Source organism: Camponotus vicinus, unplaced genomic scaffold (genome assembly GCF_025532165.1).
Source record: "Camponotus vicinus isolate PSW18456_S1 unplaced genomic scaffold, iyCamVici1.0 SCAF_13, whole genome shotgun sequence".
Taxonomy (NCBI): Eukaryota; Metazoa; Arthropoda; class Insecta; order Hymenoptera; family Formicidae; genus Camponotus; species Camponotus vicinus.
In genome coordinates, this window is record NW_028141949.1 from 1,171,062 (window position 1) to 1,198,322 (window position 27,261).

A 27,261-nucleotide genomic window follows, 5' to 3' on the forward strand; every position below is an offset into this window, starting at 1 on the left:
TTAAATGATAAAATTATACGTAGAAAAGCATAAAAGATTATAACATTCACGAAGAAAATGGAACAATTACAAAGTTAAAACATAGACAAAGTATGATTTTCTCCGTGTTTCATAAAAAGCAGTAGTGTAGAACTGTAGATTGCACAACAATTTCAAAAAGAGAAAACAAGCAATTTCGTGATATAAATGACAAAACGATATCTTACAGTATCTATGCAATTAATTTTCACTAGAATTACATATGATTAAATATGCTATTGCACCTCGTTAGAAATTTATTTAAATTTATTAAAAATTCAGAGATATCTTTTTGGCAGCATGTATTTAAGAGGACATAATCTTATAATTAATATTAAAATATAATATTTTTCTAATATATTAACTAAAAAAAATGTAATTAAAACTAACCATATTACATCTTTACATTTTATTACGAGATGCAATTTGTGTATGTATGTATGTTTCTTATCAACTGTATATCAATTTATCATTTATATTTACATAATTTAAGTCTTAATTTATTACAAAAACAAGTAATATACAAAACAATTCCAAGTAAAAGAATAATAAATAAAAGTAAAAAATATGTTACAATAATATAAAAACTATTACACAAAATATTTGTTAAAGAATGATAAACAAAAATAAAAAAAAATTTAAATTTTAAATGAATTATTTATTAACTGATTCATTAATACGTAAAAAATACGTATAAAAAACGTTATAATTATTCAGTTATATACTTATCTCTCTATTTTATCATATAACGAGATGTTTGTTGTAAAAGATATTGATTGTTGATTAAATCTTGTAATAATGTGCAGACGAAATCTTAGCGAAAAAATAACTGGCACGAGATAAAATTTTGCAGAGCCATGATTGTCTAGTATCGATAGAGTCATTCGGTGAGTAATCTATGATGTACAATTGCCGAAGTGAACGTCGCTTACACAATAAGAAGCACAAAGTCCGCTTAAATAAATCTCTAATAAGCACGATAACAGCGTGACGCAGAAACGTACGTAGAAATTTTACTAGCGACCTACTTGATCGTAAATCGTCAGGCAGTTTGTCCCCATTTGATCATAACACTAAATAATTAAAAATGTCATCATTAAAAAAACAATTAATTAAAAGTTATGATAGCATTATTCGCAATACAGTCCAGACGCGCGTAGATTTTAAATATGTACATAATAATAAGTCGACATAAACATTTGCAATATAAAAAAATGAAATAAAAAAGCGTTTGAAAGTGGTACATTTAATATATAATATTAGTTTACTCACAGAGCTGTTTTAAGTAACTTACCGAAACCGCAGATTGTAATAAATCAATGAACAAAAAATATATCGGATAATTTAGAAAAAAAAAATGAAAATACTAGTAATTTAAAACAAAGTATCTTAAGATTATTACATGTTGACGGACGCTTTCCCACTCCCTAGGTCATCGCAATTATGCAGACGTCGTAAATTGCTTATTATGCAGCACACATACACACACAGATGAGTGTCATAAAAAATGGTCTCTACCATTTGCTAGCAAAGCTGTGATCGTTGAAATTTCAGTAAGAAAATTCCTTGTCTCATTAATCTCACCACGAACCGGTTTGTACAATATAAAAAAAAGAATAGTGTTTTCTATTTTTTTCTTACAAAAAAAATAATTTTCAAGTCGGATGACACCGTCAAACGGTAGAAGAATTAAGACAAAATGATGTACAATAATAATACTGTTATAAAAAAAAGAAAAAACATTATTTTTGAGAATCAAAATAAAACAAATTATATACATAATTATAGCTTTATCATAGTGTAATATATTATTATATTTTATATAAACCATACCGATTCTGTGGTTGATACGATAAAATAGTCGTTACATTTTAGCTCTGAAAGAACTAATATATATTTTTTTATAATCCTAAATGCAGCAGGAGAAGAACTATCTTAAAAATTAAGAAAAACTATAGTGCAATACTGTATTTATATTATAATACATAAGCGTAATATTTAATAATTTGTTCGATAAATATCCATTTATTTTCTTGTTTATGAACTTCTTCGAATAATAAATCGTTTTTCCTCACAATGATCATATAGAAATCTTGAAATGATATCTCTGAATACACATTCAAAGATCAATATGTTATGTATGGATGAGATAATGCGGAACGAAATACATATCAAGCACCGAGTAGGTGCAAAGTCTTCCATTATTGATATTTCATCATTTTATCTTTTTGCTTGTGATACAAATGTATTAAATGATAGTATAATATATTCTTATTAAATTCTTTCGTAAACATAATAATTTTATAATGATTTTTAATGCGTTTCTCAAGAAAAACACTTAAGTGCAAAGTTTAGCATAAAAAAATCAATTCAAGCAAAATTATTCCGATTGAATTCGTCTCTTACTCACTAAAATATTACGAGTATATCGTAAAAACTGAATCTATTTTTCATCTTCGATAAAACGTTTGCAAAATGATGAATTGCGTTTTGTTACACTCTAGTCGAACAACTTTTCGCAGGATGTAATTATCGAAATTATTGATATAATAAAAAAGGATTGAAATGCTCATTAAATCATGATCATTATCTGATAGAACATACGATATACTTCCGGGAAGTCGAAGGTCTAATGTTTAAGGCCTGTGTACCATCGAAGATGTCACAGCGACAAAGTTCAAATTCCGAGATATATATATATATATATATATATATATATATATATATATATATATATATGTGTATTTTAAGATTCTGTTACTCTATGTTCGTAGCGACTATCAGGCGGAATAAATTATCGGCGATTATCAGTGCATTAAGCTTATCGTGAAAAAATTATGATTCTTTAACCAAGATTATTGGCTTGAGAAAATTTCCAAGCTATTCAATGTAATATTTTAAAAATATATATTAAATATTTTATTTTATTTTATTTTTATATATTATATATATTTATTTTTTATTTTAGAAATATATATTTTCTGTCATTAATTTTTATTTAATCGTAAACTATGTGTGTCTATATACATAATTAATTTATTATACATATTTATTCTTCAGAAATATATTATATTATTCTAAATTAGCTTATATTATTCTTTTTCAAGATAAAAAATACCTTATATATATAATTATTAAATATTTTGAAAATGCAATCAATTTTTAATTGTCTCAGTATTCTTTTCTTGATTAACTTCACAATTAATTATTATTATTAAGAAATTATAATTCCAAAATATTGGAAAAGCATTAGGTATTCTTTGAAAATGTATATGGGTATTTACATGATTAGAATATCAAATGTCACAAATGCAAAGATAAAGTTTAGTAAAATTTATTCAAACATCATCAATCATATTGAGGAGAATATTCTGATAACATTGATTGAACTGCTAAACATGTTAATAATGATGTTACAATGATCAACATTACAGCGTTATCTTAAATGTAATATTCTAAACGAGCACATTGCATCATTTTTGCAGGCTAAAAATTTAAGCATTAGATATTTCTCTGTAAAAGAAGTCGCGCATTTTCTATCAATTCCACTTTTCTCGATATATTAATATCAAATATATAGTAACCTTATTGATAGAATTTATAAAACTCATTATTCAAATGAAGCTTGAGGAATGCTTATTTTTGTTCTTTCCCTTTCAAACTATACATCTAGAAAGTCACGCGGCATATAAGACAAAAGTCTGTAATTTTGTTAGGAACTCACCCGTTAACTCCATTACTGAGCAATCCATTCTGCATGTTATTTTTTCTTCCTTCCACCATGATTGCAGTTGTGTTGCTTCACGGACGATCGACTTGCAACGCACGCCTAAAATTTATAAGTATATTAGATAGAAAAACCTATGAAACGTGATTTGATCGATATATTTCTTTAATAAGATATTTTATAATTACAATAATGTAAGAAAATCATTTTTTATTGCACTACTGCGCATGCGATGGAAATATGATATCGTATAAGAAACAGATCACGCAAAGATTACCTATAATTTCAAATAATTATGCATACGTATCGAAATTGCGTAAACATGCCTCTGATAGATAATATATATACATATAATACTATGTTCATATTAAATCAAAAATTACTTAGAAAAATTTAGAATTTTAAAATTAAAATCCTTTTAGGTGTAATGAGAATTTTCATGAGAATTTGAAAAAAACGTAGAATAATTTTATTTGGATGGAATGGAGAATAAACTTGATTTATCAATTCGATAATTAATATTATGCAAATTAAATATAAAAAGAAACTTGCTACATCTGTATAAATTAATTTATATTTATATCCTTTGGAGAGGGAGGTATTAATGTTTTCTAATATTCTCTATTTTTCTCGATGTTCTAATTATAGAAGTTATTTCATTAAAATTGATTATGCAATTAGATAGAAGTTCATGTTCAACCTCATAAACAGCACTTTGTAATTACGCGCACCAGCGACATTCACTTATGATTATGAGATCTCATTGTGCAATCTAGATTACATTTACAGCAGAGAGTATGAATTCGTAGCACAATATTATGTATAGAGAAACACAGATTGCGATTCATTATTTCTAATATTATTCATTCCAGTGGTGCACATTTCATAATTTTGTGCGTATTTCATATTTTTCTTATTTATCAAGTTTTATTACCTTTTTATTATATAAGCGATAGAATTAGTCATTTTGTCATTTGTTTTATCATTTGTTATCATTTTAAAATGATTCTTGAATTTTATCACATAATTTTATGATAATCCTATTCAATTTCTAAATACGAAGAATATTATAAATTTTTATTTGTAACATACGTATACTTTAGTTATACAGTTATACATTATTTATAAAAACAAGAAATATTAACATTTGAATTATGTTTTCATAGCAAATTATCGTAATTTTATATAAATATGCAAAATGTGTGTATGAATAAACATAATATTTTTCTCTCTTTCTCTTTTTTTTTATCGAGAGATTTTTTCAACTTATAAATACGTCAATATCTCATTAAAATTCTCTCAACTGTATTGCAAAAATCGCAAATAAAATTATCAAGAGAGAGAAAATAATATCGAGTATATATTTCAATGAACAAACGAGATATGAAACATACACAACAGTTTTATCGTAAAATTAAGAAAAAAATTTCCAGTCGGCTCTTATTCGTGGCATATACGTGCAATGCACTCCGTCGATGATGATAAAACTATAAAGATACCGTTGCAGCTAAGCTGGTATAAAAGTCGAAATACACGCGGAGCCATGACACTTCAATATAACTTTCGAAAGATACGTCAAGATACATCACTATTAATTAATTAGCCAATTATACCTAAAAATCGAGTAATAAACAAATGCAGATTTATATGAAATATGTTTAAAATAAATGCCATTAGCTTTTGCTATTTGCATAAAAACTTATATTAAAAATTCCAAATGTATATCAATTATAGTCGTATTTGCATACATATTTAATATATGATTCTATATGAAATTTATATATTTTAATCATATTTAAAAAATACATATGTTATATCTATTATATGTTTCTATGTTTTATAATAATGTATATAAATCTCATTACATTATATATATCTCGTATGTCTCATATTTTGAATGGAAATGCACACGCATGACTTTAAGCGTGGAATATAAATAGCAGGCATTTAATATTTACCCAAGTGAGTTACTTCCACACTTCTGCTAATTTTGGCGCTGCACTCCGGATGCTCCGATTCGTGCCAAGTATGTGGTATTAGTTCTACACTCGTGTGTAAATGAGATAATGTAAGAACGGAGATATTTCCGGCGTGACGATAGTCACGCGCGTACCAATTCGCGACGCGGCATTACACTAAGCTGGCCGATCGATCGTACGCGACTCTGCCTTCTAATCGTCTTGGCATCCCCGTTCTCTCGTACGGATCTCGCGCAGCGGATTGGTCGCCGATAAAACCTCGGCATCTCGCAAACTTTGACACTCATGGGGCCTCTCCCAGCCCCACCAGCCGCGAAAGGCAAAGAGAATGCGCATTACTGCTGTATTCACGCACTTCTCCCGACCCGTACTTCATGCTCGTGCAGGGCCTGCGTGTGCGCATTTGATGGATGCTCAATGAGACAGCTGACCGACCCCAGTTTGATAGTATACATATGTGTAACGAGTACAATGGACTTCAGGATATTTTTTCGCTCAATTAAACTTTGTTATCAGAGTTGTCAAGGTTTTCAAAGGAATGTTATACAATATAACATTATCTTATATCTATGTAATATTATCTTACATGTATATACATATATATATGTGTGTGTGTCAGTCTGTCTGTGTCTGTGTGTGTGTGTGTGTGTGTGTGTGTGTATATAAAATAATTTGATTATTATTTGGAATAAAATTGGAATAAAGTATATTATACACACACACATATGTATTTATACACATAATATATGAGGAGAACATATACACTGATTAGTGTTGTTTAAATTGATAAAATTTATCATTATCGAGATTGTCCTTATATCGACAGAGAAAATCATGATCAATTTTTTACAACTGATAGTTTTTATCCATTATCGGTGTAATCACTAACTGCTGATCAAAGAGCTTAATCTTACAGATACCAACTGTTGACAAAGTGAAACGAGTTCTTCTAAAATAATTATGATAAATGATTACAAAATTTTTATAACATTATGTGAATAGATTTTTTTAATACATTCAAAATATTAAATTTTTTTTTCATATAAAACTTGAATAAAGATTCATATTTTCATTTTGCAAGCAGGATGAGGCGCATTGGAATTGATTAAATTCAATTTGAAAAATCTACCAATGTATTAATATGAATTGAACTGCAATTATTTTTAATTTCTAAAAACTTTACGAAATTTATGTTTAGTTAGGTATATCTGAGATAATAATGCATATATGTAAAATAAAACATATACGTATCGTTAATTAATTTATTAACATGATAAAATAGATGCAAAAAAACATAATTCACTTTTCATAAATATAAGCAGAAGAAAATGTTCGATACATTTTTTCAAAGTAGAAAATAATAAATAGGAATTACACATGTATAATGATAGCCTTTTTCTTTGATATCAGTTGCTATAATATCAAGATTTAATTTTAGACACAGCTATTTCGAAATTTCATCAGCTCTTTGTATGCGATAATTATTCCGGATTTAACGAAGTCTTCTTGCTTCACGTTCAGATTCCAGAAGCGTCAGGATGTCTCCTTCACGCACGGGACCTTTGACGTTTCTGATGAGCTGTCTATTTTGTTCGTTCAAAAACTCTACTTTGACTTGTGTACATTGTCCTTGAGACCCCGTTCTGCCGAGAACCTTCACCACTCTAGCTCGAACTATGGGTTTCTCCATGCTCACCGATTCTTATAACTTTCTGTGCAATCGCTCGTAGAACAGCTCTTGTACACCGTGTTACAAGACTAGCAATGCTGCACTGAACGTGATCGCTACCAACTTAGATCACATGCGGATCAAATAACATCTTGATAATGTTCCAAAAGAGAGTGCAATATGCCAACTAAGAGCATCTAGTAAATTCTGCAAAGAACTATCTGCGTAGACGACTTCAAAGAATTGTGTGAATTATTTGAAGACTCGTAGAGAATCCTTTTTCGTATTTAAAATGAGAAATCTCTATTTCTACTTAAAAAAATAAGAATAAAATTATATATTCGAAATTATTTAAAATTATTCAAATTTATTCAAGGTTAGTAGACTAGTAGTCATCGTTACGTGTCGTTTTAAGCTATGCTTAAAATAAGACTGACCTATACATTCATCGTGCAGTTATGTGATTTCGATATATCACTGAGTTGGACTTCGATACATCGATTCAAAATTCAATAAATTATATTATAAATATATTTCATATTATAATTTAAATACTATTATGCAGAGTGTTATAAAATAATCAGAAAATTTGTGTTTAGACACGATCAAATCGAAGTCAAGTTTTCTTTAATAAAAATGTTTAACACCAATATCTACTGTTAAATATCTCGATAGCTTAGACAAAGAAAATAATTCCATCCATTGATACAATTGTTTATTCATTTGTGCTTTAGTATAAACGTGATGTCTCTTGCTAAAATCGCAAGATATGAAGTACATTAGCATCAGTTCATCAAGGGTCGGCGATGTTTTCTCTTTATCACGCAAAACATCTTCATATAATTTTTGTCGTCTCAAAAAGAAGATTTCCTCTACAGGCCTAATCTCTTTGCACATTCACGTTCAGTCATACATTCTTTTACATTCTTTCTGTCATATAAAATTACAATACTTGAAAAAGATTGCGACATTTGGTATGCGATGTGTGTGGTCTGACTTTATACATTATACATTGACATGTACGTGTATGTGTGTATGTGTGCGTGTACATGGAAATAATATGTAATCCTAAAAGAGACAAATTATGAATGGATTTTTCTATGCTGCGCACACATACTCGTATCTCATATTTTGCTTCATAACGAGCGACATCGCTATAATAAAAAGTTAGCCGACAACGTTCGAACGAAGCTTGAACACAATGCGCACGTATTCGCAATACGAATAATCGATTCGATGATTATTCTAATCTTCCTCCTCGCCCGGTAGTCTCTCGATTTTTTGCGCAGCATTGCATGAAACTTGGACTTTGACAAATAATTGAGACTAAAAAAGAATCATCGATACGTCAGAATACTATTCATTCACAGATCTTCAATATGGGCGCGGCAAAAGAAATTTATAAATATTATTACTATATATATGTATATGTGTGTGTGTGTCTGTGTGTGTGTGTCTATGTGAAGATTAAAGGTGTACTTTTTTTGGAATAATTTTTGAAAATAACATATTATAATTTGAGCGCATTAACAATAAAAGTCAACAATGTCATCACGCATATAAAACTACTATTGAGATTATACACTTATTAATATCTCCGTCTCGATATGAATTTTCAGTCATGGCAGACAAAAATTTTTTATAGGTCTCACACAATCGGTCTAATCTGCTTTCTCTTTTTCGTTTGGTTCAATGTTACATACAAATTACTCTAATATTTTATATAATGACAAAAAGTTAACTAAAAAATACATTCTTGATAAAATATATGTATAACTCATTGACTTGTCTATTTAGTAAACAATTAGGAAACATATGGAAATTACGTTTAGAAATTATCCTCTCTCTGAATAATAATTATATACTATTGCTTTTGAAATGCACAATATAAGTACAAGTATAATAAAACAATAAATAATCATAAAATATTAAGAACTTTAAAAAATATAGAAATTTATTTACTGTCCCATGAATTAATATAATATTTTTTTCAAACGATGTATTTTTCATTATTCGAATTATATGATATGAGAAACATGCACACAAGTTCCCTCAAGTAAAAAAGATTTTCAATCTTACATTTTAACGCTAAAATATATTTTATGATAACTATATTTAAAAATCTAGAGAGGATACTTCCATAAAAATATGTATATTTAGCAAGATTTTACTGATTTGGATCAAACATAATAATATAATAATAACTATTAAATTACAATATATTGCAATTATATAGAGCTCTTAAAGAAAAGAGAGAGAGAGAAACTTAATAATTATTACAAAATATCATCTAAAATTCTAAATTCACCTGTTATATGGCATAAAAGAAACATTGTATAGTTAGGATAATACATTGATCATATCGTGATTGATACAAAATTATTATCGATAAAATATCAAAGATTCAATGTCTCTTAAGAATTTAACTAATTTTAAGTATTTTTATGATACTAATGTATAGGTTGGTTTATAAAAATAATCTATCATAATAATGTATTTAAATGATGGAATAAAATAAAAATAATATCAAAGTATAAATACTGATTTTTTTATAATTTATACGTGACAACATGTAATTATCATTTGGTTAAAAAACATATTCATTGTCAACGAATATCACATAAAATTATAATAAAAAAACATTGAGAGAGAGATTGATAAATAAACTGTAATATAAAAAATTATAAGTTCTATAAGAAGAAATAATTTTCGTGATAGATTCTATTGCCTCTCTCTTGTCCTTCTGTCATTATTACTACTTAATGCAGATAAAAAGTAGAACATATTTTCATTATTTACATTTATCTCGCTAGTATATGTATAGTATATAAGAGAAATATTATAACTAAAATATGCTTTAACTCTCAAAATATGCTTAACTCCCTTAGAAATAAAAATACATTTATATTGTCTACAAAATCAATGCATAAATTGCTTTGCTTCTTGTAAGTTTATAATTTCTTGGTGATATTAGTGGTATTAATTAGCATTAATAATATTTTCAGCGAGTCTTAATCATATGTAAATTAAATTGAAAGTATACGATATAATTTTAATCACTGTTCTTTCGTATAAATGAATCTGCAGAATGTAATTGTACATATAGGCCGTGAAAAAGAATCATACAATATTATAAAACATATGTACGAGTTAATTACATATTCATTAACGCACAGAACGCTACCTATCTTTTTTTCTGTTTTATGCAACTATACATACACAATATCCTCCCAATAGCCATATATACTATATAGTAAGTGTAACAATATTTAACACTCGCACTTAGAAGCAACGCTCAGGCAGCTAGTGATTGGTCAAGTGTGAGCTTTTTACAATAAACATTTTTCGTTCTTTTTCCTTATTTCCTTATTTCTTTATAATTATCGTATAATTTATTAGGTAAACTCTTGATGAAATTACGATATGAAGAAAGATCGAGTGTATGATTATGTAAGACGAATATCGAATAAGCGTTTTCTACCGTTAATATGAAAACGTTATTCGCGAACAAGTGCTTTCGATTTTCACAATTTTCTTCTATTCACTTGTCCAAGGACATTATTACGATCATAAATACACAATTTACTTATTTGCCTTCGAGATAACCGGTCGAAATAAATATAGCAAACTATGTATAATTTAACATGGGAATATAAGGCGATTTTTGGCGTCACTGTGGTATATCAACCAAAATATACCAGATTCTACCAGAACATTTTTGCGCGTTTGGTAGTTTGTGGTAGAGGCGTGGCTAGTCGTTTTGGTATCTAGCTGGTTGATACCACGCTATACCAAAAATGAAGCAGGGTACAAGATGTTATGTACCAGAATAAGCTCCGCCTCTACCAAAAACAACCTTGGTACATGTACCAAACTATCGCCAAAAATCGCCTATAATAAAAGACTCGTTTTAACGATTCTTTTATTCTACTTATCTATAGAACTCTCTATTTTGTTGTGTTCGCGTTTAAACGCGCTCGTTGGAGGGACACGAGTCTTGAACGGGCCTAAGGCTCCTGGCGAGTTTATTTAATGTGTCATTGGCTATAAACACGTTTGCGATCTTAATTTAATACCGGAAAACCGATGTGTTTGGCGTCGCAGATCGATCTACCATTGTTTACGAGATTGAACATAATCTAATTCCTGTCTGTACTATTTATTTAAACGTCTATCTACATATATAGACGAGCTAAAATTGTGATTCGTCTTTAATCGGATTTGAGTTTGGTCGCGGTAACTATTTTTTATTTGGAGAAACAAAATATGATAAATGTTTTCTTTTGCCAATGGCAGAGATCAGATTCGGTTTGGTAACATTTGGAAACCTTAATCATTACAATCATTACATTAATAATAATTAAACATTCTTCGAAGCACTAATATTACACATCTTATGAATGGAATTAATAAAAAATATTATGCTTTAATAAAAGCAAACGTAAACTTATCTTGCGATATCTAACGACTTAAATTACATATCAAAGTTTACATGTCAAACGATTGATTTAATCAAAGACAATTTACCTTTGTTCCCTCATATCTTTCTATTCGAAGCGTGTGTATTCTCTTCATTAATATCTTCTTTTCATGCGACGATCTTCGCCGCTTATTAATGCAGCAATTCTTGTCGATTCCAAGATCGAATTGTCCCTTGTGCGCAATCGTCTCTTTTGTCATTCATTTTACACGTTTAAAAAATGTAATCTTCGTTGATGATATCCAGGTCACAGTCCCGGTGCAACGACGGTCGTAGCGTCGTGATTATTGTCTGTCCTGGACTTACTAGTCAGAAAATTTAACGAAGGGATCGCAGCTTGAGTCTCAGCACGAAGTAAACGACCACTCTGAGACCGAGCAGGAAGCCGACCAGAGCAACAACGTCCACCCAATAGACCGCATTCTCCATAGACATCTGTTCGAGGAACTTTGTCGGACTCTTAAAGTGGCAGTAGTACTCGGAACACTTGAGCTTCGCCCGATTGTAACCGTACACGGAGATCATGGCACCTTCGAAACCGTACCTCACGTAACTCACGTACGAGAGGAATTTTAAATATTTCGGAACGGCGTTAAAATTGATGAAGAAGCCGGAAAATAGGACGATCGGAACCGACATCACGGGTCCGATAAATACCCCAGTCTACAAGCGACAATACGGATATTAGTACAAAAATTATGATAAAAATGAGAAGAAACAGAAGAAATTATTTTTGTTTATGTTTTCTGATAATAAAATTTCCTTTATATGTGTATTTTATCGATTTTACCTCCACGCTCATTGCCGCTCCTATTAGCAGACCGGTAGATTGTGCGACTAACGATGTCAGTATACATATACTTAAATACATAAGAAAACGTTCCATTTCCAATGGTTGCGACGTGATGAAGTACACAATCATCACATAGGCTATAGAGTACACCATCTGCAACAATTTAATATATTGTGCATGAGTCGCGATGCATTTGACCTTAATTGAACATGGAGTGTGGCAAATTGTACTCACTTGGAACGGCAAGTCCGCCAATGTTCTCGCGAAGTAAAAGGCTTTCACCGAGTACCAGTAATTTAAGTGTTCTCGTACAAATACAGACATTTCCATCGGAACTATAACAAAGTTAACAAAATGATATAACGAACCTCGCGGTTTATCTCTCTCACGGCGATTACATAACTACAAATTACTCACATGTTAATATAGTAGGCATCATCGCAGTGAACATTAAAAACATCACCGTAAAGAAAACGCACCCAGCATTACTCATAACTTCAGAGGCCTCGTTGCCGATGTCGTAATAAATCGCCCCAATTAAAAAGCCGACGATTATATGCGAAATCAATCTTACCCTTGTTAGCGTCTAGAGGATTGAAAGTAATACAGAATGAAAATAAAACATCTTAAGTAAATATACAATAATAACAAGCCTCTAAAAAGTGGATATTACATTATATATAATTCTTTTACGATAAAAAATTGCACTATGACTGTTTAATGAAGAATACAATTTTTAAGATTAATTATATTCAATCACATAGTGTGTTATTTCCTCATAAAAAAGTAATGAAAGAGGAAACATTCCGAATAATATATATCGTATTTACCATGTCTCGCATTTGCGACAGAAAAGTTCTTTTAAGCAGTATCCAAAATTGCACCCAACCATTCGTCGGAAAGCCAACCTTTTGCTCTATGCTTTCCGCGCTGTCTAGCAATGACGTTGTGCAAGAAACCGGCATATTTATTATCGTCGTGCCAGCTGGCGGCTTTGCCACACCGTTCGGTATCAATGTGGCGCCTTCTGTTTTTGTCTGCTCTTGTGGTGACTCCTTGGCGATGTCGTTTGAAACCGTTTGCGCCGCGGAGATGGCCGTTTGATGATGCTGATAATTATTGCATTTGCCATTGTTCACAGCCATCACGAGCTTGTGAACGCACTCGCCGTGCTCCCCGCAAGCGACTTCCATCACTAAACCAATGAAATTTCGTTAGCTAATCATATCATTGCGATAGAAGTACAATTTTGACAACAATTACGACAATCTTATAAAACAATTTTAAAATTTTAGCAATAAATATATTTTGTACATATATTCGATTTGAAAATGTTAAGATTAATTTTATTCTTATAGAATTAACATGAATGCACAATGAATACACAAAATTATAATTTAAAGATTTTTACATACATAGGTATAGAAACAATTGAAACTTAAATTAATTAGAATAATGAAAATTCCATCGAATACTTGCCGTAATCCGCTGGATTATGATAACTTGGACAATCGAGACCCATCGATGACAAGAAGGGCACTAGGCCACCGACATTGCCCTGATATATACATTGGCCTTCGGCAAGCAAGTACAGATGATCGAACATCTCGAACAGTCGCGCACTTGGTTGATGGATCGTGCATATAATCGTTCTTCCTATAAAGGATTCCAGCATGCATATAATGATGTTATATTATAAACGCGAGACATTGATAAAAAATAATTTTGCAAAAACATTACCTCCTCTACTTAAAGATTTGAGCAAACTGAGACATTGAAAACAAGAAGAGCTATCTAAGCCGGAAGTTGGCTCATCGAAAAACATAACCGGGGGATTGTTGACAAGCTCCAGCGCTATCGACAATCTCTTCCTCTGTCCTCCGCTGAGACTCTGAGTTTGTGTATTGCTGGCTTCTCGTAGGCCAAGTGTCTCGATAATCTCCTCAATCTGCATTCGAATATATAAATTTCAGGAATCGAATTTTGTACTTTAGCTTATGTTTTTTAAAAGGCGATAAAAGAAAAATTTCCACTCATCATACCACTACTTTCTTAGAAGTCGCGCTAATATCTTTTCCTAATTTCAGATTAGCTGATATAGTCATTGCCTCATAAACAGTAAGATGCGACAAAAGTCGATCGTCCTGCATAATATAGCACGACATTTTGCGAAATCTTCTGAGATTCCTGTCCTTTCCGTTTATCAGTACTGAGCCGTTCAAGTGGGACGTTCTAAGAACATTATCGAAAACGATAAAAATTTTCTCATCAAAAATTTCAAGAAAATAAGGCAGAAATTTATATATGTGCAATTTGAATAATACCCAATTTTATCACTTATAATATATTGTTAATTTTCTATCCTACTTACTTGTAACCTGCTAAAACATTCATAAGCGTACTCTTTCCAGCGCCAGACGGCCCCATAATGGCTGTTAATTCTCCAGATCTGAATTTTCCGGTTACGCATTTCAGTATAGTTTTATATCCTACAATAAAATTGAGAAATAATAAAGGAAAATTGAAATATAGATATTTTTCTACAATCGAAAATTTTACAACGTAAATATTGCTAGAGATTTTCATATTTTTTTTGTAATATAAAAAATTTGGAAATTAAATCTTTTCAAGCATATCATTATACTGTACGCATTATAGAGAAATATATATTGAATGTATTATTATTGAATTTCATGAAAAGAGAGATATTATCAGCACATATACATTTTACGTAAGTAGAAATGGAACGCGATATTCTATAATAGAAACTGTCTCTATTATAAGTCTTTTTCAATTTTGGCATCTTCTTATTCAATTTTGAGTGCCAAAATTCCCGTTAAGAAAATCTTGCCAAAACTGCAATATTTTCATTGTATAAAAAATGTATTCAAGGATTTTATATATATATATTCCTCAGACAAATAAAACTTCTGGCTGGCTTCTTTATCGTTAGTACACTTGCACCACGGACGATGCATCTGCGCCGAAACGGAAACCTGTCCGTGCATTTCTATCGATTTTTTCGGTCAGGTCATTCACACATGTTGATAGACGAAAAGCCTACTGAACAGCTTTTCGCATATTCGATTCCCCCATTTTAAATTCGATTACATTGTTATCTCAAATTATTCAGCGAAATTTTATTGTCCCGAAGTAACGCAAAATCAAAAGTATGTATACATACGTCATGCCGATATATTATTTTGAGATATAAGTAATTGCTTTCTTAAAATCAAAAAGTGGAATCGTTCTGCTCTCGTTATGCTCTTCAACTTCTTTTTCATTTTTTTCTTGTATGGTATCTTAATAATGACTCAATAATGTGCGCTATGCCGTGAGAACAGAAATTGACTTTCTCCTGGATTTAAATATGTAATTACCTTTCTTTCGGAAACTCACCCCTCTTTCTGCCTTCGGACACGCTATAGGCCAGGTTCTTGAACTCCACGTCGACCGGAGGTCTCTTCGGGAGATGCGTCAACGATACCGCCGGCCTTTTATTGCCCTGCCCGGGACTGGCGCCGCTATGGTTCGGCACTTTCCTGGCCAGAACACCGCCGGTACACACCGCAGATGCAGCCCCGTTCGACGTGGTGCCGTTACAACTGCAGTGGAGATTATTTTGCGAGCCACTGTAACATTTCGCCCAATCATTAATTTAATTAAGAGTTACGTTAATTGAATCATTTGTTGTCAAACGATAATATATATAAGCTTAACTTGCTAATATACATAAGTTTAACTTGCTTCATAAATCGTAGAGAAAAATTCGCTAAACTGTTTCTACGTATTTTCGCAAAAATAGGACGTATTGAAACATGTATGATCATTGTACGCTACATTACTTTACCGCCTGCTTTGGAAAGCGCAGCTCGTATACATTAAAATTAAACTAACGCGCGACCCTCGCCACGCTATCTGCAGGTGTACGTGTAGCGTATGTTTAAGCGACAAAGTTAAGAATGCATATCGATTTATTCAAAATTAACGAGATTTTGAATGTATTTTTTAGAAATATTCCGCAAAGTTGTAATTAATTTGAAAACGGAATAATGTTGAAGAAGCGATGCATATTAATCGCTCATTTATTTTAACATTTTAATGCAGATTTATTTTTCACAGAACAGATGATACCAATCCCATTAATTAATTCGTGATGTTAATGAGATGGATTGCTTTTTAGAAATGTTATTAAACATTGAATATAGATGCGAAATTGCATAAGACATTAAATATTTAACTTATATATAACTTTAGATTTAATATAAATAATCATATATAAATATGATAATTGCCTATATTATACTATCTTAAATTTTTATGATATATTTTCTGACTCGTCGACTAAATATATTGATAAAAATAATATTACATATATAAGAAGCAATATCTCGCTGCTAATCATGATTTTGCGTACGCACTTGCTGTTTCCCGTCGTAGATGTAGATTTTCTGTTGTGGTTCTGGCCGCGTGAAAGTTTATTATTTTCTAATATTAAAAGGAAATAAAATCGTGGACGAGATTAGTTTCTACAAATTTTGCGTAATCACACTCGCGCGCAATTACTATAGCTAAGCGTGAAAAACGCTACTGTTAAGAGGATATAAATATTTTTGTGAGCTATTGATGATTTTATCGTTGCATATTGGCGGTCGTCGTTTAACTGTTTTACAAAAATCATGAGACCATGTTCATCGCAAGAATTTGTCCACGTTTCCTTATTACTAGTTTTATCGCCATACCTATGATTATTTTTATTGCTAACATCCGCCTATTACTGAGCTATATTTGCAGGAAAAATTTTCGAAAAACGCGATAAAAGTGATAAGTAAAGGTAAATGTAAATGGAAAATGCAACAAAAGTATGAATATATTTTTTGCAAATCGCCGAACGATTTATACTCAACAGCTTCAATGAAAAGCATTTATTTTCTATCTGGATAATCAAAGGTATGATTAAAAAAATTTGGTAATTAAATGAAAATTATAAAATTTCTTACAAGACATTATTGCCAACATTATACTACTTTCAAAAATTTTATTTTAAAGTTAAAAAAATTATTATTATTATTATTAAAATTAAATAGTGTTAGAAAACGCAATGATAATGATATTGATAATTTTTTAAATTAATTTTGATTTATATTATCTTGTATAAATACAAAATATTACGCTACAATAGAATATTTCGATACACGTGTCTTTGTATTTCTAACTTCTAATATAATGCATGCAGTCGAATAGAATTTTACAAAAATACTAATACCTTTCATTGATATTTTGATATGCAATAATACAATATTCTATATAACAGAAATATTGTGTACAGATTTTCAATTGATTTTAAACGTTTCTCTGTATATATTCGTAATTGCTAAGTTTTATAACACTTTGTCCTCTACGAAGTTTTATACTGTAAGTCTCTTTCCCTTTCTATCAATTTTTCATGTATAGTATTATAGTATAGCCTCCTAAAAATTTAAAATACTGAATAAAGCATCAACTTTTCTATTTTATTACACACGATTATATACGCAAAGTCTTGTAAAACGTTAAATTATATATATGTAGTTATCTCAATAATATATATATATATATATATATATATATATATATGTAGAGCTTGTATATTTATATATAACAATATGGTGAAAGCGTGCACGCAGCAGCACAATCTCTTCATTCGCTCGAATGATTCAAAAACGTCACAAAAGAGACACGTCTTTGTCTAGTCTGTTATGGCTGGACTTAGCACTGACTCATAGATTGTAGAAGGTAAAGCGACCGACCATGTGTTGCGATACTTCTTTGATGTTTCTCGAGAAATCTCAATTCATATCATGATAAACTTTAACTGTACATATTTAGTGCCAGAGTATTAGTCTAATATCGCGCATATTCCTTAGTCTTGGTATTTCCAAGTTTGAGAATCGAAGCTTCCACGAGGAGGTCAAAAACCTTGACCGTGATCGTCTACATCAGACCCTGAGACAATTAGTATCGATTGTCATTCCAAGCAGTATAGTCTCTCAATATCGAATATTCTTGAATGTCCTATAGTTATCTCTTTCATTTACAGATTTTCAGGCGATTTAAAGTCAATGATTGATGAAATTTAATCGATGAATTGATAAAATTAATCATCTTTATAATAATTTTTTGCTGATTATTCTTGCATATAAAGATAAATAGTGTTTTTTTCAACAATTTTTTACTTAAATATCATTAGTTTCTATAATAACAATTTTTTTAGAGACTTGTAACTCAAACATAAATTACTCGTTGACGTTATAAGTTTCGTCATTTTGTAATATAACTTTGTACTGTTTAATATACAAATTGAACGTTATTTTTAGCAGCAATAGATTAAGTTAAAGTAATGACAAACCTTGAGAAAGGTACGATCGAATCTAAAACCTTGAAAGATTCCTTTTAGTATTTAAAGGAAGTTTTTGCATGTTTATAAGTATTCTATTAGGAAAGTCATATATTTTTTCTCCCCCTTTTCCTCTTATTTCCATTTTATTCACATGCCCATTCGCATATTATACAGTCAAAAATTCTAATTTATATTTGATTAAATCTATATTTTAACAACAATTTATATATTTTAAGAGATTTATAAATATAATATATTAATGTAAAAGTCAGTTCAAGATGGCAAGCTCTAAATTAATTTTATGCTAATTTAACTTTTGCCAAATTTGCGATTTACTACTTTTGTTGTTAAAATAATTAAATTAATACAGAAAAATTAATAATTAATTTATTAGCAATAAACATTTTATATATTTAAATTTACTAACAAACACATCTTTTGAAATATGTCTTCTAAATGTCTTATAAATGTGAATAATAATGTGAATAAATGTGAATCTACATATGTCATATAAATATGGTATTTACCCGCAATTTTCTAAAATAATAAAAATTTAATATTATAAATAAGCTCTTTGATATTAACTGTACAATTGTTTATATCCTTAAATAAATATTACAACAGTTGATCATGGACGCAGATGAACGATCAATATCAATTTACATATTCGTATATTACCCTAGGGAATTGCAAGGCAATCATAATGCAATTCATAATACAAGCGCATGTCATGGAATGCTAATCAATAGATAGCAATTTGTATTTGAAAACTGGAGAACGGACAAAGAAGCTAAATTCTCCTTTCTTAAGGAATCGAAGGCTATCTAGCAGAGTTCGAAGTGAGTCTGAAGCTTACTTTCTAAGTGTATTATACTCTATCTCTACCGTAATCTCTATCGTAATATTATAGAGAAACATTATAGAAATTATAGAAATTCTTTTGTAGCAACATTAATTTTGTTTTACCTATCTTTATATATTTTATTTATTATCTATTTATGATATATGATTAGCGTGCACAAAGGTTTTGAGTTATGTATTTATTTAATAATCTTAATTGAATTATATAGCTATATAAAATTGTTTATAAATACAAGTGAAATAAAATAAATATATCATCTTTATTCACTATTTTTACTTTCGTCGATCTTATCCTTTATTAAACAAATACTTATATAAATCTTAGCATAATCTTATTATTAAATTTCTATGACTCTCTATCTTTCTCATATAACTGCAAAAAAGTTTTATATGTATAAGTATGCGTGATATTTTAATATTACTTTCGCCTTTTATTTAGCATGTATTTCACGCAAAAGTTTTAACACATTATCATTCATTATTTATCGATCTATAATTCAAACAGACTAATTTATCAAAAAAATATAAAAGTTGTCTATATCCATGTATCGCTTTTTTTATTTATTATATTTTATATGTATTGTTGCTACAATTATTTCTATTCTAAGAATAAAAATTTTGTTTTTTTTCTTTAATTGGTTGATATTTATCTTATATTTTTCAATTTCAGATAGCGCATAAATAAAGAATTATAGCAAATTTTATTCTTACCCATGGACTGCATTGTTGAGATTTTCCAGATGTAAGGAAGGAGGGGGTGATCTGATTGTCACCTGATTACTTCCACCTGGAATAAATTGCACCTGCTCATCGCCGCTGTACCTGGATGCTCCGCCACTACTCAGGGTAAGATTCTTCAAATCAGCCATCATCCAGTCGTGCTGGAGAAAATAAATATTTATATACGTTAAAATAATGTTTTATCAAGCCAAACGAGATTTGTATTTCTACATTTAATTCTTATTTTAAAATATGTTAAAAAATACGAATAAGTCTAAACGCTATATTTTGTTGAGAGTATTTAGACAATGTACAAATACTTGGAATTCCATTAAGACATTTTGTGCCTTAAAATAATAGTTAAAATAATGGTTCAGAGAATTGTCAGAGTGTTTTGCGGTTCAAGAATTGTGTCGTGTTTTTATTGAAAGAGTGATATTTTCTCCATTTACCTTAAGCCTTTGTTTATTTATATTTGCAAATGAAAATAAACGTTGATTTGGAAAAAATTCTATTTAATAGTATTCTAAAACTGATTCTATTTAATAGTATAATATTAATGTTTGAATCGATTGAGATAGATCGCTCTGATCTCCATTTTTTCATTTAATTCAGCTTCAGAAATATTATTCACTATACAACAGAAAACATATCTGTATTTTCAGAATGCGTATTACTTTCATAATCAGAATTATTCATGATAAAAAAATAAATATATACATACTCGACAGATCCCCGAATTTACAGAATAAGAATGATCTTCCTTCACTCAACATCTACGTTAAGTACAATAATAGGAAAAGACTCACTTATAGAATAAGTCTCCCCGCAATGTCAATCGTTTATCTCATAAAAAGAAAGAACATAAACAACATACTTGTCCTTATAAGAGTTATTGTACATTGTATATACAATAACCCTTATAAAGACAAGTATGTTGTTTATGTATATTGTATATACAATGTATGTGAATATTAAAACTCGTTTCGATTTTACCAGGAATTAATCTGTTTAAAATCGGGGTAACAAAGGATCTTTAAAATTAATGTTCTATTTTATTTTAACAAATAAAGAATGAAATGTTATTCGTATTATAAATTTTAATACGAATAAGACAATAAAAATTTATTTAATATTAACGAATATAAATATAGTTCTCAATAAGAAAATTATTTATTATATACAAATAAATCTTCTAATTTTATTCGTTAATTAATTTATTATTTAAAGTAAAATTTGCCCAACTCTGGATATAGTAAATTCTTCATTTTTATTTAATTTTTATTTAGTTTGTATACAATGTTCTAATCTAAGAAATTATGAAATGTTTATTCGAATATTTAATACAAGGAACGCAAAATTAAATGATTTACTGATTTTTCGAACAAATAAATAAATAAATAAATTTTATAATTAATTAGAGAGAATGAAATGTTATATATTGCATATCAAATTAATTACGTTTTACAAATATGAGATATATCAGACTAATGTACAATTTAGAATTATTATGAGTTTTTATGAGCGTATAAATTTAAACACTAATAAAATACATAAAATATGAAAATAATGTTTTCCCATTGTTAATGTAAATCTTATGGAATTAATAAACGTTATAAAAAATGTTATCACATCGCACGATTCTGCTGTATTCGAACAAAAATAGCTATAGATTCACTCACCATGTTCTTTATGTGAATCGGCAAAAAAGATATGCAATTACAAATCTTCCGGGTACAGATGCACCGAACGAGCGCAAGCAAACGTTGGATAATCGTCTCTTTCAGATGAAGAGAAAAATATAACATTTTATTGAGAGAAGACTGTCGTCTTTTTAATTTTTATAAATTTGCCTGATGTGATATATATATCGTAATAAATGTCAAATTATGTAATTAAGATATATTAACTCCAATCGAAAAGCAAAAAACTTGCAAACGAAGAAATTTATGATGAAGAAATTAAGGTGAAATTTAAGATGAAAGTATTACTATTACTATTACTTATTAAAATATCTTATAAACATATGATTTTTTAATATGATCTGATTTCTTTTCAGAAAGTCGACAGACCTAATCTTATTATTGATTATTATATTTGCAACGTTTTTCTTTCTTGCTAAAAGAAGATAATTCCTATATTGCAAACTTGAATTTTCTTGGCTTTTCTTGATAAAAACAAATTATCTATATCGCATATAAATTTATGAGTAATATTTGCCGGTCGAACAAAAAAAAAGATAAAGAAAAGATAATTTTCTTATATAACATATAAAAGAGGAAAAATAATTAAAAATGTATAATAATAATGATAAAAAAACATAATTACTTCTTTATCAATTCAAGAATGGAAAAAGGACGGATCGGTATCTGAAGATCTTAAAGAAGGTTAATTCAACACTGTGTATTATAATTCAGGGCACATCTCTTATGTATGTACACAGAAACCCATTGATGCACCGGGCGCCTTTCGCCCACTCAGAATCTCGAAAATCGAAGGGATCAATTTGCAGCTATGCGCCATCAGAAACAGCGCGTGCTGTTTTTGCAGAACGTGCACGTGCCAGGAATCATTTCACCCGCGTGTTTATGATACATGATTACAATTGCATATTGCTCACGCAAGATGCAATATTGTCCGTTGCATATTGCTCACGCAAGATGCAACGGACAATATTTCATTGTCGTTGCAATCGCTGCGTCAGCAGTTAGGCGTAAGAAGAGCGAGATGAAATCTCGCAGTCCGCTTTATTGTCCCAAATGTCCTAGAATCGCTCTCCGGTCGCCAGGCGGATCTTCTTTGTTTGAACAGCTAAACCTCTCGATCAGGCCAAAGGCAAGATAGCCGCTCGGTCGTTTCAAGCTCTTGTTAATTAAACGCTCTGTTCACAACGGAATCAATTCTGCAAGTCCGATAAGGTACGAAAGCACACCGAGATATTTGTATACGAGAAAGAGATTTTTCCTTTAATACGGTGCTAAAATAGAGTTTAAATAAATTCCTAATGAATCGCGCTTAGCTACTCATTTTCTCATATCAATGACAATGACAAATGTCATCGTGAGTTAATGCTGGCAATGCTCCAATTGATAAAATTTTAATTCAGGCGTAATAAGAGATATAATTATCTGTATTCGTTTGCGAAAACATATTTAAGATAATACACATAATTTTTAGAATTAATTAAATGATATCCGAATAAAAATGTGATCATTCGATTTGATATGTGCAAGTCCTCCTCACTAAATTGTGATATCGCATATGTGTACGCTTTTATTGTAATACGTTTATCTAGTCGTCGCTGGTCAAGGTGTCTACTAAGTAACCCGCATCTTGATTCTATTTCTGAAAGGCATTTGAATATGCGGAGGAAATCGAAAGTTTCGAAGTGTTCATGTTCAACTTTATTGAAATAAATCACGTCACGTTTAAATGCCCTCTAATAATAGGCTCTAAAAGTCATAAAGTAAGATGCCACAAACGCATAATGATAGCAGTTACAAAAATAATAAAAAAAAAATATACGTAATATCTTTACATCTTTATCGAAGATTCTTCCGTATGCTGCAAATAATGCCGCATATCGCGGAAATAAAAGACATCTAGAGTAATTGTGTTCGAACCGAGCTTTGTAGAAATAGTCTGCATAATCATGCAATATCACTCGTCTCGAGAATTATTTATACAAGTTACAAGTCATAAGTCATAGATCTTCATCCATTTAAATTGTTAAAGCCTCGCACATTAGAAAAATAAAAAAAATGTCAGAATCATTATTTTTAAATGGGAAAAGGTCATCTTTCTATCGATAATGATGCGAAAGAGCGATATGTCAATGACCGAATGCACTATTATCAATGATCAATGTCTATATATACATAATTATTCAATTTCTTGTAGCGCGTTATGGTACACATATTATTTCGCGCCGCGCAAATTTAATTAACGATGTACTGATCAGTAAATTAAAAAGATGCTCGCGAAAATTAATTAATTCCTTCCCTTCTCATAATTGATTACTGAATAATGAGACATAGGTAGATACGAGATAGATTCGTAATATCCATGACGCCACAAAGAATTAACTGCACCAAAGGTGTTACATGTTCACCTCATACGCGCGTTGATTTTAAAAGGACAACTCACCCTCGGACGAAAGTGGGCTCAGCTACATGGGTCGCGACGTCCGAATTCATACCACGACGATGATGCTCTGCATTTTTGATCTGTCAAACCCTTCGATCTGTCAAGCTCAAAACGGAGACGTGTTTCAGGTACAAAACGATCACGAAGTGATCACACTATTCTTCGCACTGAACCAAGGGTACGTCACGACATTCTCCACTCGTATCGACTTTATGCGCCTAGTTGCTGATGTACCACTATAGCAACTATAAAACTTTATTCGGAGTCGTTTCGGAGTCGTTCCGTGTGCCGTTCCAGGAACGATCGATCGCGGACGCATGCACGCACCAGATGATCCCCGGACCGATCTGACCGAACGCACCGAACGGAACCACGACGTATACTGCGACTGAGGTGAGAGAGAACGCCGAGATCCCCGACAACGCCAGTGCGATCAGCTGTCGAGCTATGCACCTCCACTCCGACGACGAAATGAGCCGAACTCGAGAGTGGCGAGGTCCAGGAACGGCAACGGTGCCCTGGCTGCTCTGATCTTTTATTTGTTTGCTGATGACTGAAAACAAGAGAACAAGAAAATTTATTCATTATTAATATCAATTATATTCTTATATCTTTATCTTTGTCATTCTTATTTTTACCTTTATTTTTCTTGTTTTTATCTTTGTTTTATGAAGAATTAATTTTATAAATTTATAAAATATTATAACAGAGCATTTCATAAACAAAGAAAAAACGTAAATCAATTTTTGCGTATAATTGTATATTTCATATTTATAGAAAAGCTTCTTCTAATATATACTTTATACTAATATATGTAACGTAATTTGCTAATATCTAATATATATTTTTTTTATATTATTGAGGAAAATTTCTATCTTCCTATTATTTTCCTTAATGCTTTTCGCAGTTCTTTATCTCATTCCGACAGATTTTTTGCATCTTACTTATCACTATCTATATGTTAAATCACGGCTAGTCATTGTTCTTGTGCTAGTCACATTCGCAATAAATATTGGACTTCAGACGGTGAAATGTCATCGCGCGTTTCATTAATTTAATCATCAAAGCGACTAGATAGACTGTCATTGAATCTATTTAATTATAATGTCTTTTAAAGAAATTAAACTTTTTGTGTGTATTTCAAAGATTAATTTTGAGTACGTGTTTAATTATGGATCCAATATTAATGTACTAAATACTAATTCATGTACTATTTTATGTACTTAATACCAATTTCGATACATTAATCGTAATATATGCACACGTCATTATTTTTTTGCCTCACGAAATTCCTATGAAAAAAGAACGTGATTGTAAAAGAACGTTTCCTGTTGTGTGCTTCCTGGTAACTATGGTGATTCAGGATAATGACACACGCGGACTTATCATTTTTCATTGTTTGCTCACCTAATTATTCTCTTCGTGAAAAACAAAGTAATCATTTTCTGCCACCAATTTATTACTTGGATTTAAATAATTGATAAATATTTTAGACTTTGCCAAATATAAAATATTACTCAGATTTAAATGATAGAAAGAAAGGATTATAGTATGTTTGACATTGTTGTTGGATTATTAAAAAAAGGGAAAATAGATAAAATAGATTTATATGGATTTATTGATTTGATGTAATATATAAAGAATAAATCGCTCGGCTCTTTAAAGATGTAACACTTTAAAGATGTAACAGGGTGCTGTTGTCTAGTTATACATCCTTGATTCACGCGCATGCACGACAAAGCGAGGTTGTACTTTACGAGCGGAATTTCTACCTACGTTTACGCGAATGTCGACCTTACGAGGTTGTCACGAGTACTCTAGAAGAGCGTGACGAAGAGCGCGCGGGCGGACCGAGCGGAACGACGATAGAAAATAGGAGTGGGAGACTATAATTCCTCGGCCAAGTGAGAAGGAAGGGAATGAACGAAGGAGAAAGGAGAGAACTGAGCCACTACGGGTCGATACTCTAGTACTGAACTCGTTGGTGATACTCACCGAGTGCAGTTGCACCGAGGCGAGTACATCCGCACCGAGATTGGTACCAAAGACTCTTTGGCTGGTATCCACGAATAACAAGATTCAATTCAAGAGAGAGGGATGTCGAAGCACAGGACGGAAATCCCGCTCAATGGACACCTGCACTAGTAAATGAGGATCGAAGTTTGGGTTTGGCTTTCTGACGCAAGTCTGTCGTTCCGCTACATTGTGGTCGATTATATATGTGATGTTTATTACATACGTGTTGGAAAACACGTAGGAGTACATGTACTTCGTTAATAATAATTAGGGTTCCTTTATTGACACACATTGACGTATCAGTAAGTCTAAAAGTATCGTAGGCAGTTAAACAATGATCGCAACAACAGAAATGTATCTTCATGTAATACATGTAGAATTTTCATTACATATGTGTATATACAGATTTTGCTACTTTCGCTCATTCTACAGATTTTTGTATCAATTTCGATACCTTTCTGGGATTCTTTAAA

The 27,261-nt window shown here is 30.5% G+C and overlaps 3 protein-coding genes across 4 annotated transcripts in view; all 3 read right to left on the reverse strand.

Annotated features, from left to right (window-relative positions):
- Nucleotides 1-3,847, reverse strand: part of LOC145964287 (ATP-binding cassette sub-family G member 4) — a 28,978-nt gene extending 25,131 nt beyond the window's left edge. The window contains exon 1 of the mRNA XM_083086872.1: nt 3,743-3,847. The gene's annotated coding sequence lies outside the window, so the exon portion shown is untranslated. The remainder of the gene's footprint in view (nt 1-3,742) is intronic.
- LOC145964292 (small ribosomal subunit protein eS28) lies at nt 3,742-7,525 on the reverse strand. Its single transcript, XM_083086883.1, has 2 exons — nt 5,704-7,525; nt 3,742-3,847 (listed from the first exon to the last, which is right to left on the reverse strand). Exon 1 carries the CDS (start codon nt 7,412-7,414, stop codon nt 7,217-7,219), a length of 198 nt encoding a protein of 65 aa, XP_082943009.1. The 5' UTR covers nt 7,415-7,525; the 3' UTR covers nt 3,742-3,847; nt 5,704-7,216.
- Nucleotides 7,526-8,091: 566 nt separating this feature from the next.
- Nucleotides 8,092-25,249, reverse strand: Atet (ABC transporter expressed in trachea). Of its 2 annotated transcripts, none has more exons than XM_083086868.1 (12): nt 24,773-25,249; nt 20,618-20,787; nt 16,066-16,298; nt 15,038-15,155; nt 14,709-14,898; nt 14,407-14,614; nt 14,146-14,322; nt 13,497-13,861; nt 13,084-13,252; nt 12,901-13,001; nt 12,664-12,819; nt 8,092-12,536 (listed from the first exon to the last, which is right to left on the reverse strand). In XM_083086868.1, the coding sequence occupies exons 2-12, from the start codon at nt 20,776-20,778 to the stop codon at nt 12,192-12,194; spliced, it is 2,223 nt and encodes a 740-aa protein (XP_082942994.1). In that variant the 5' UTR covers nt 20,779-20,787; nt 24,773-25,249; the 3' UTR covers nt 8,092-12,191. The 2 variants fall into 2 exon arrangements, with proteins under 2 accessions (XP_082942994.1, XP_082942995.1); XM_083086869.1 differs by lacking the exon at nt 24,773-25,249 and adding an exon at nt 21,351-21,402.
- Nucleotides 25,250-27,261: the final 2,012 nt, after the last annotated feature.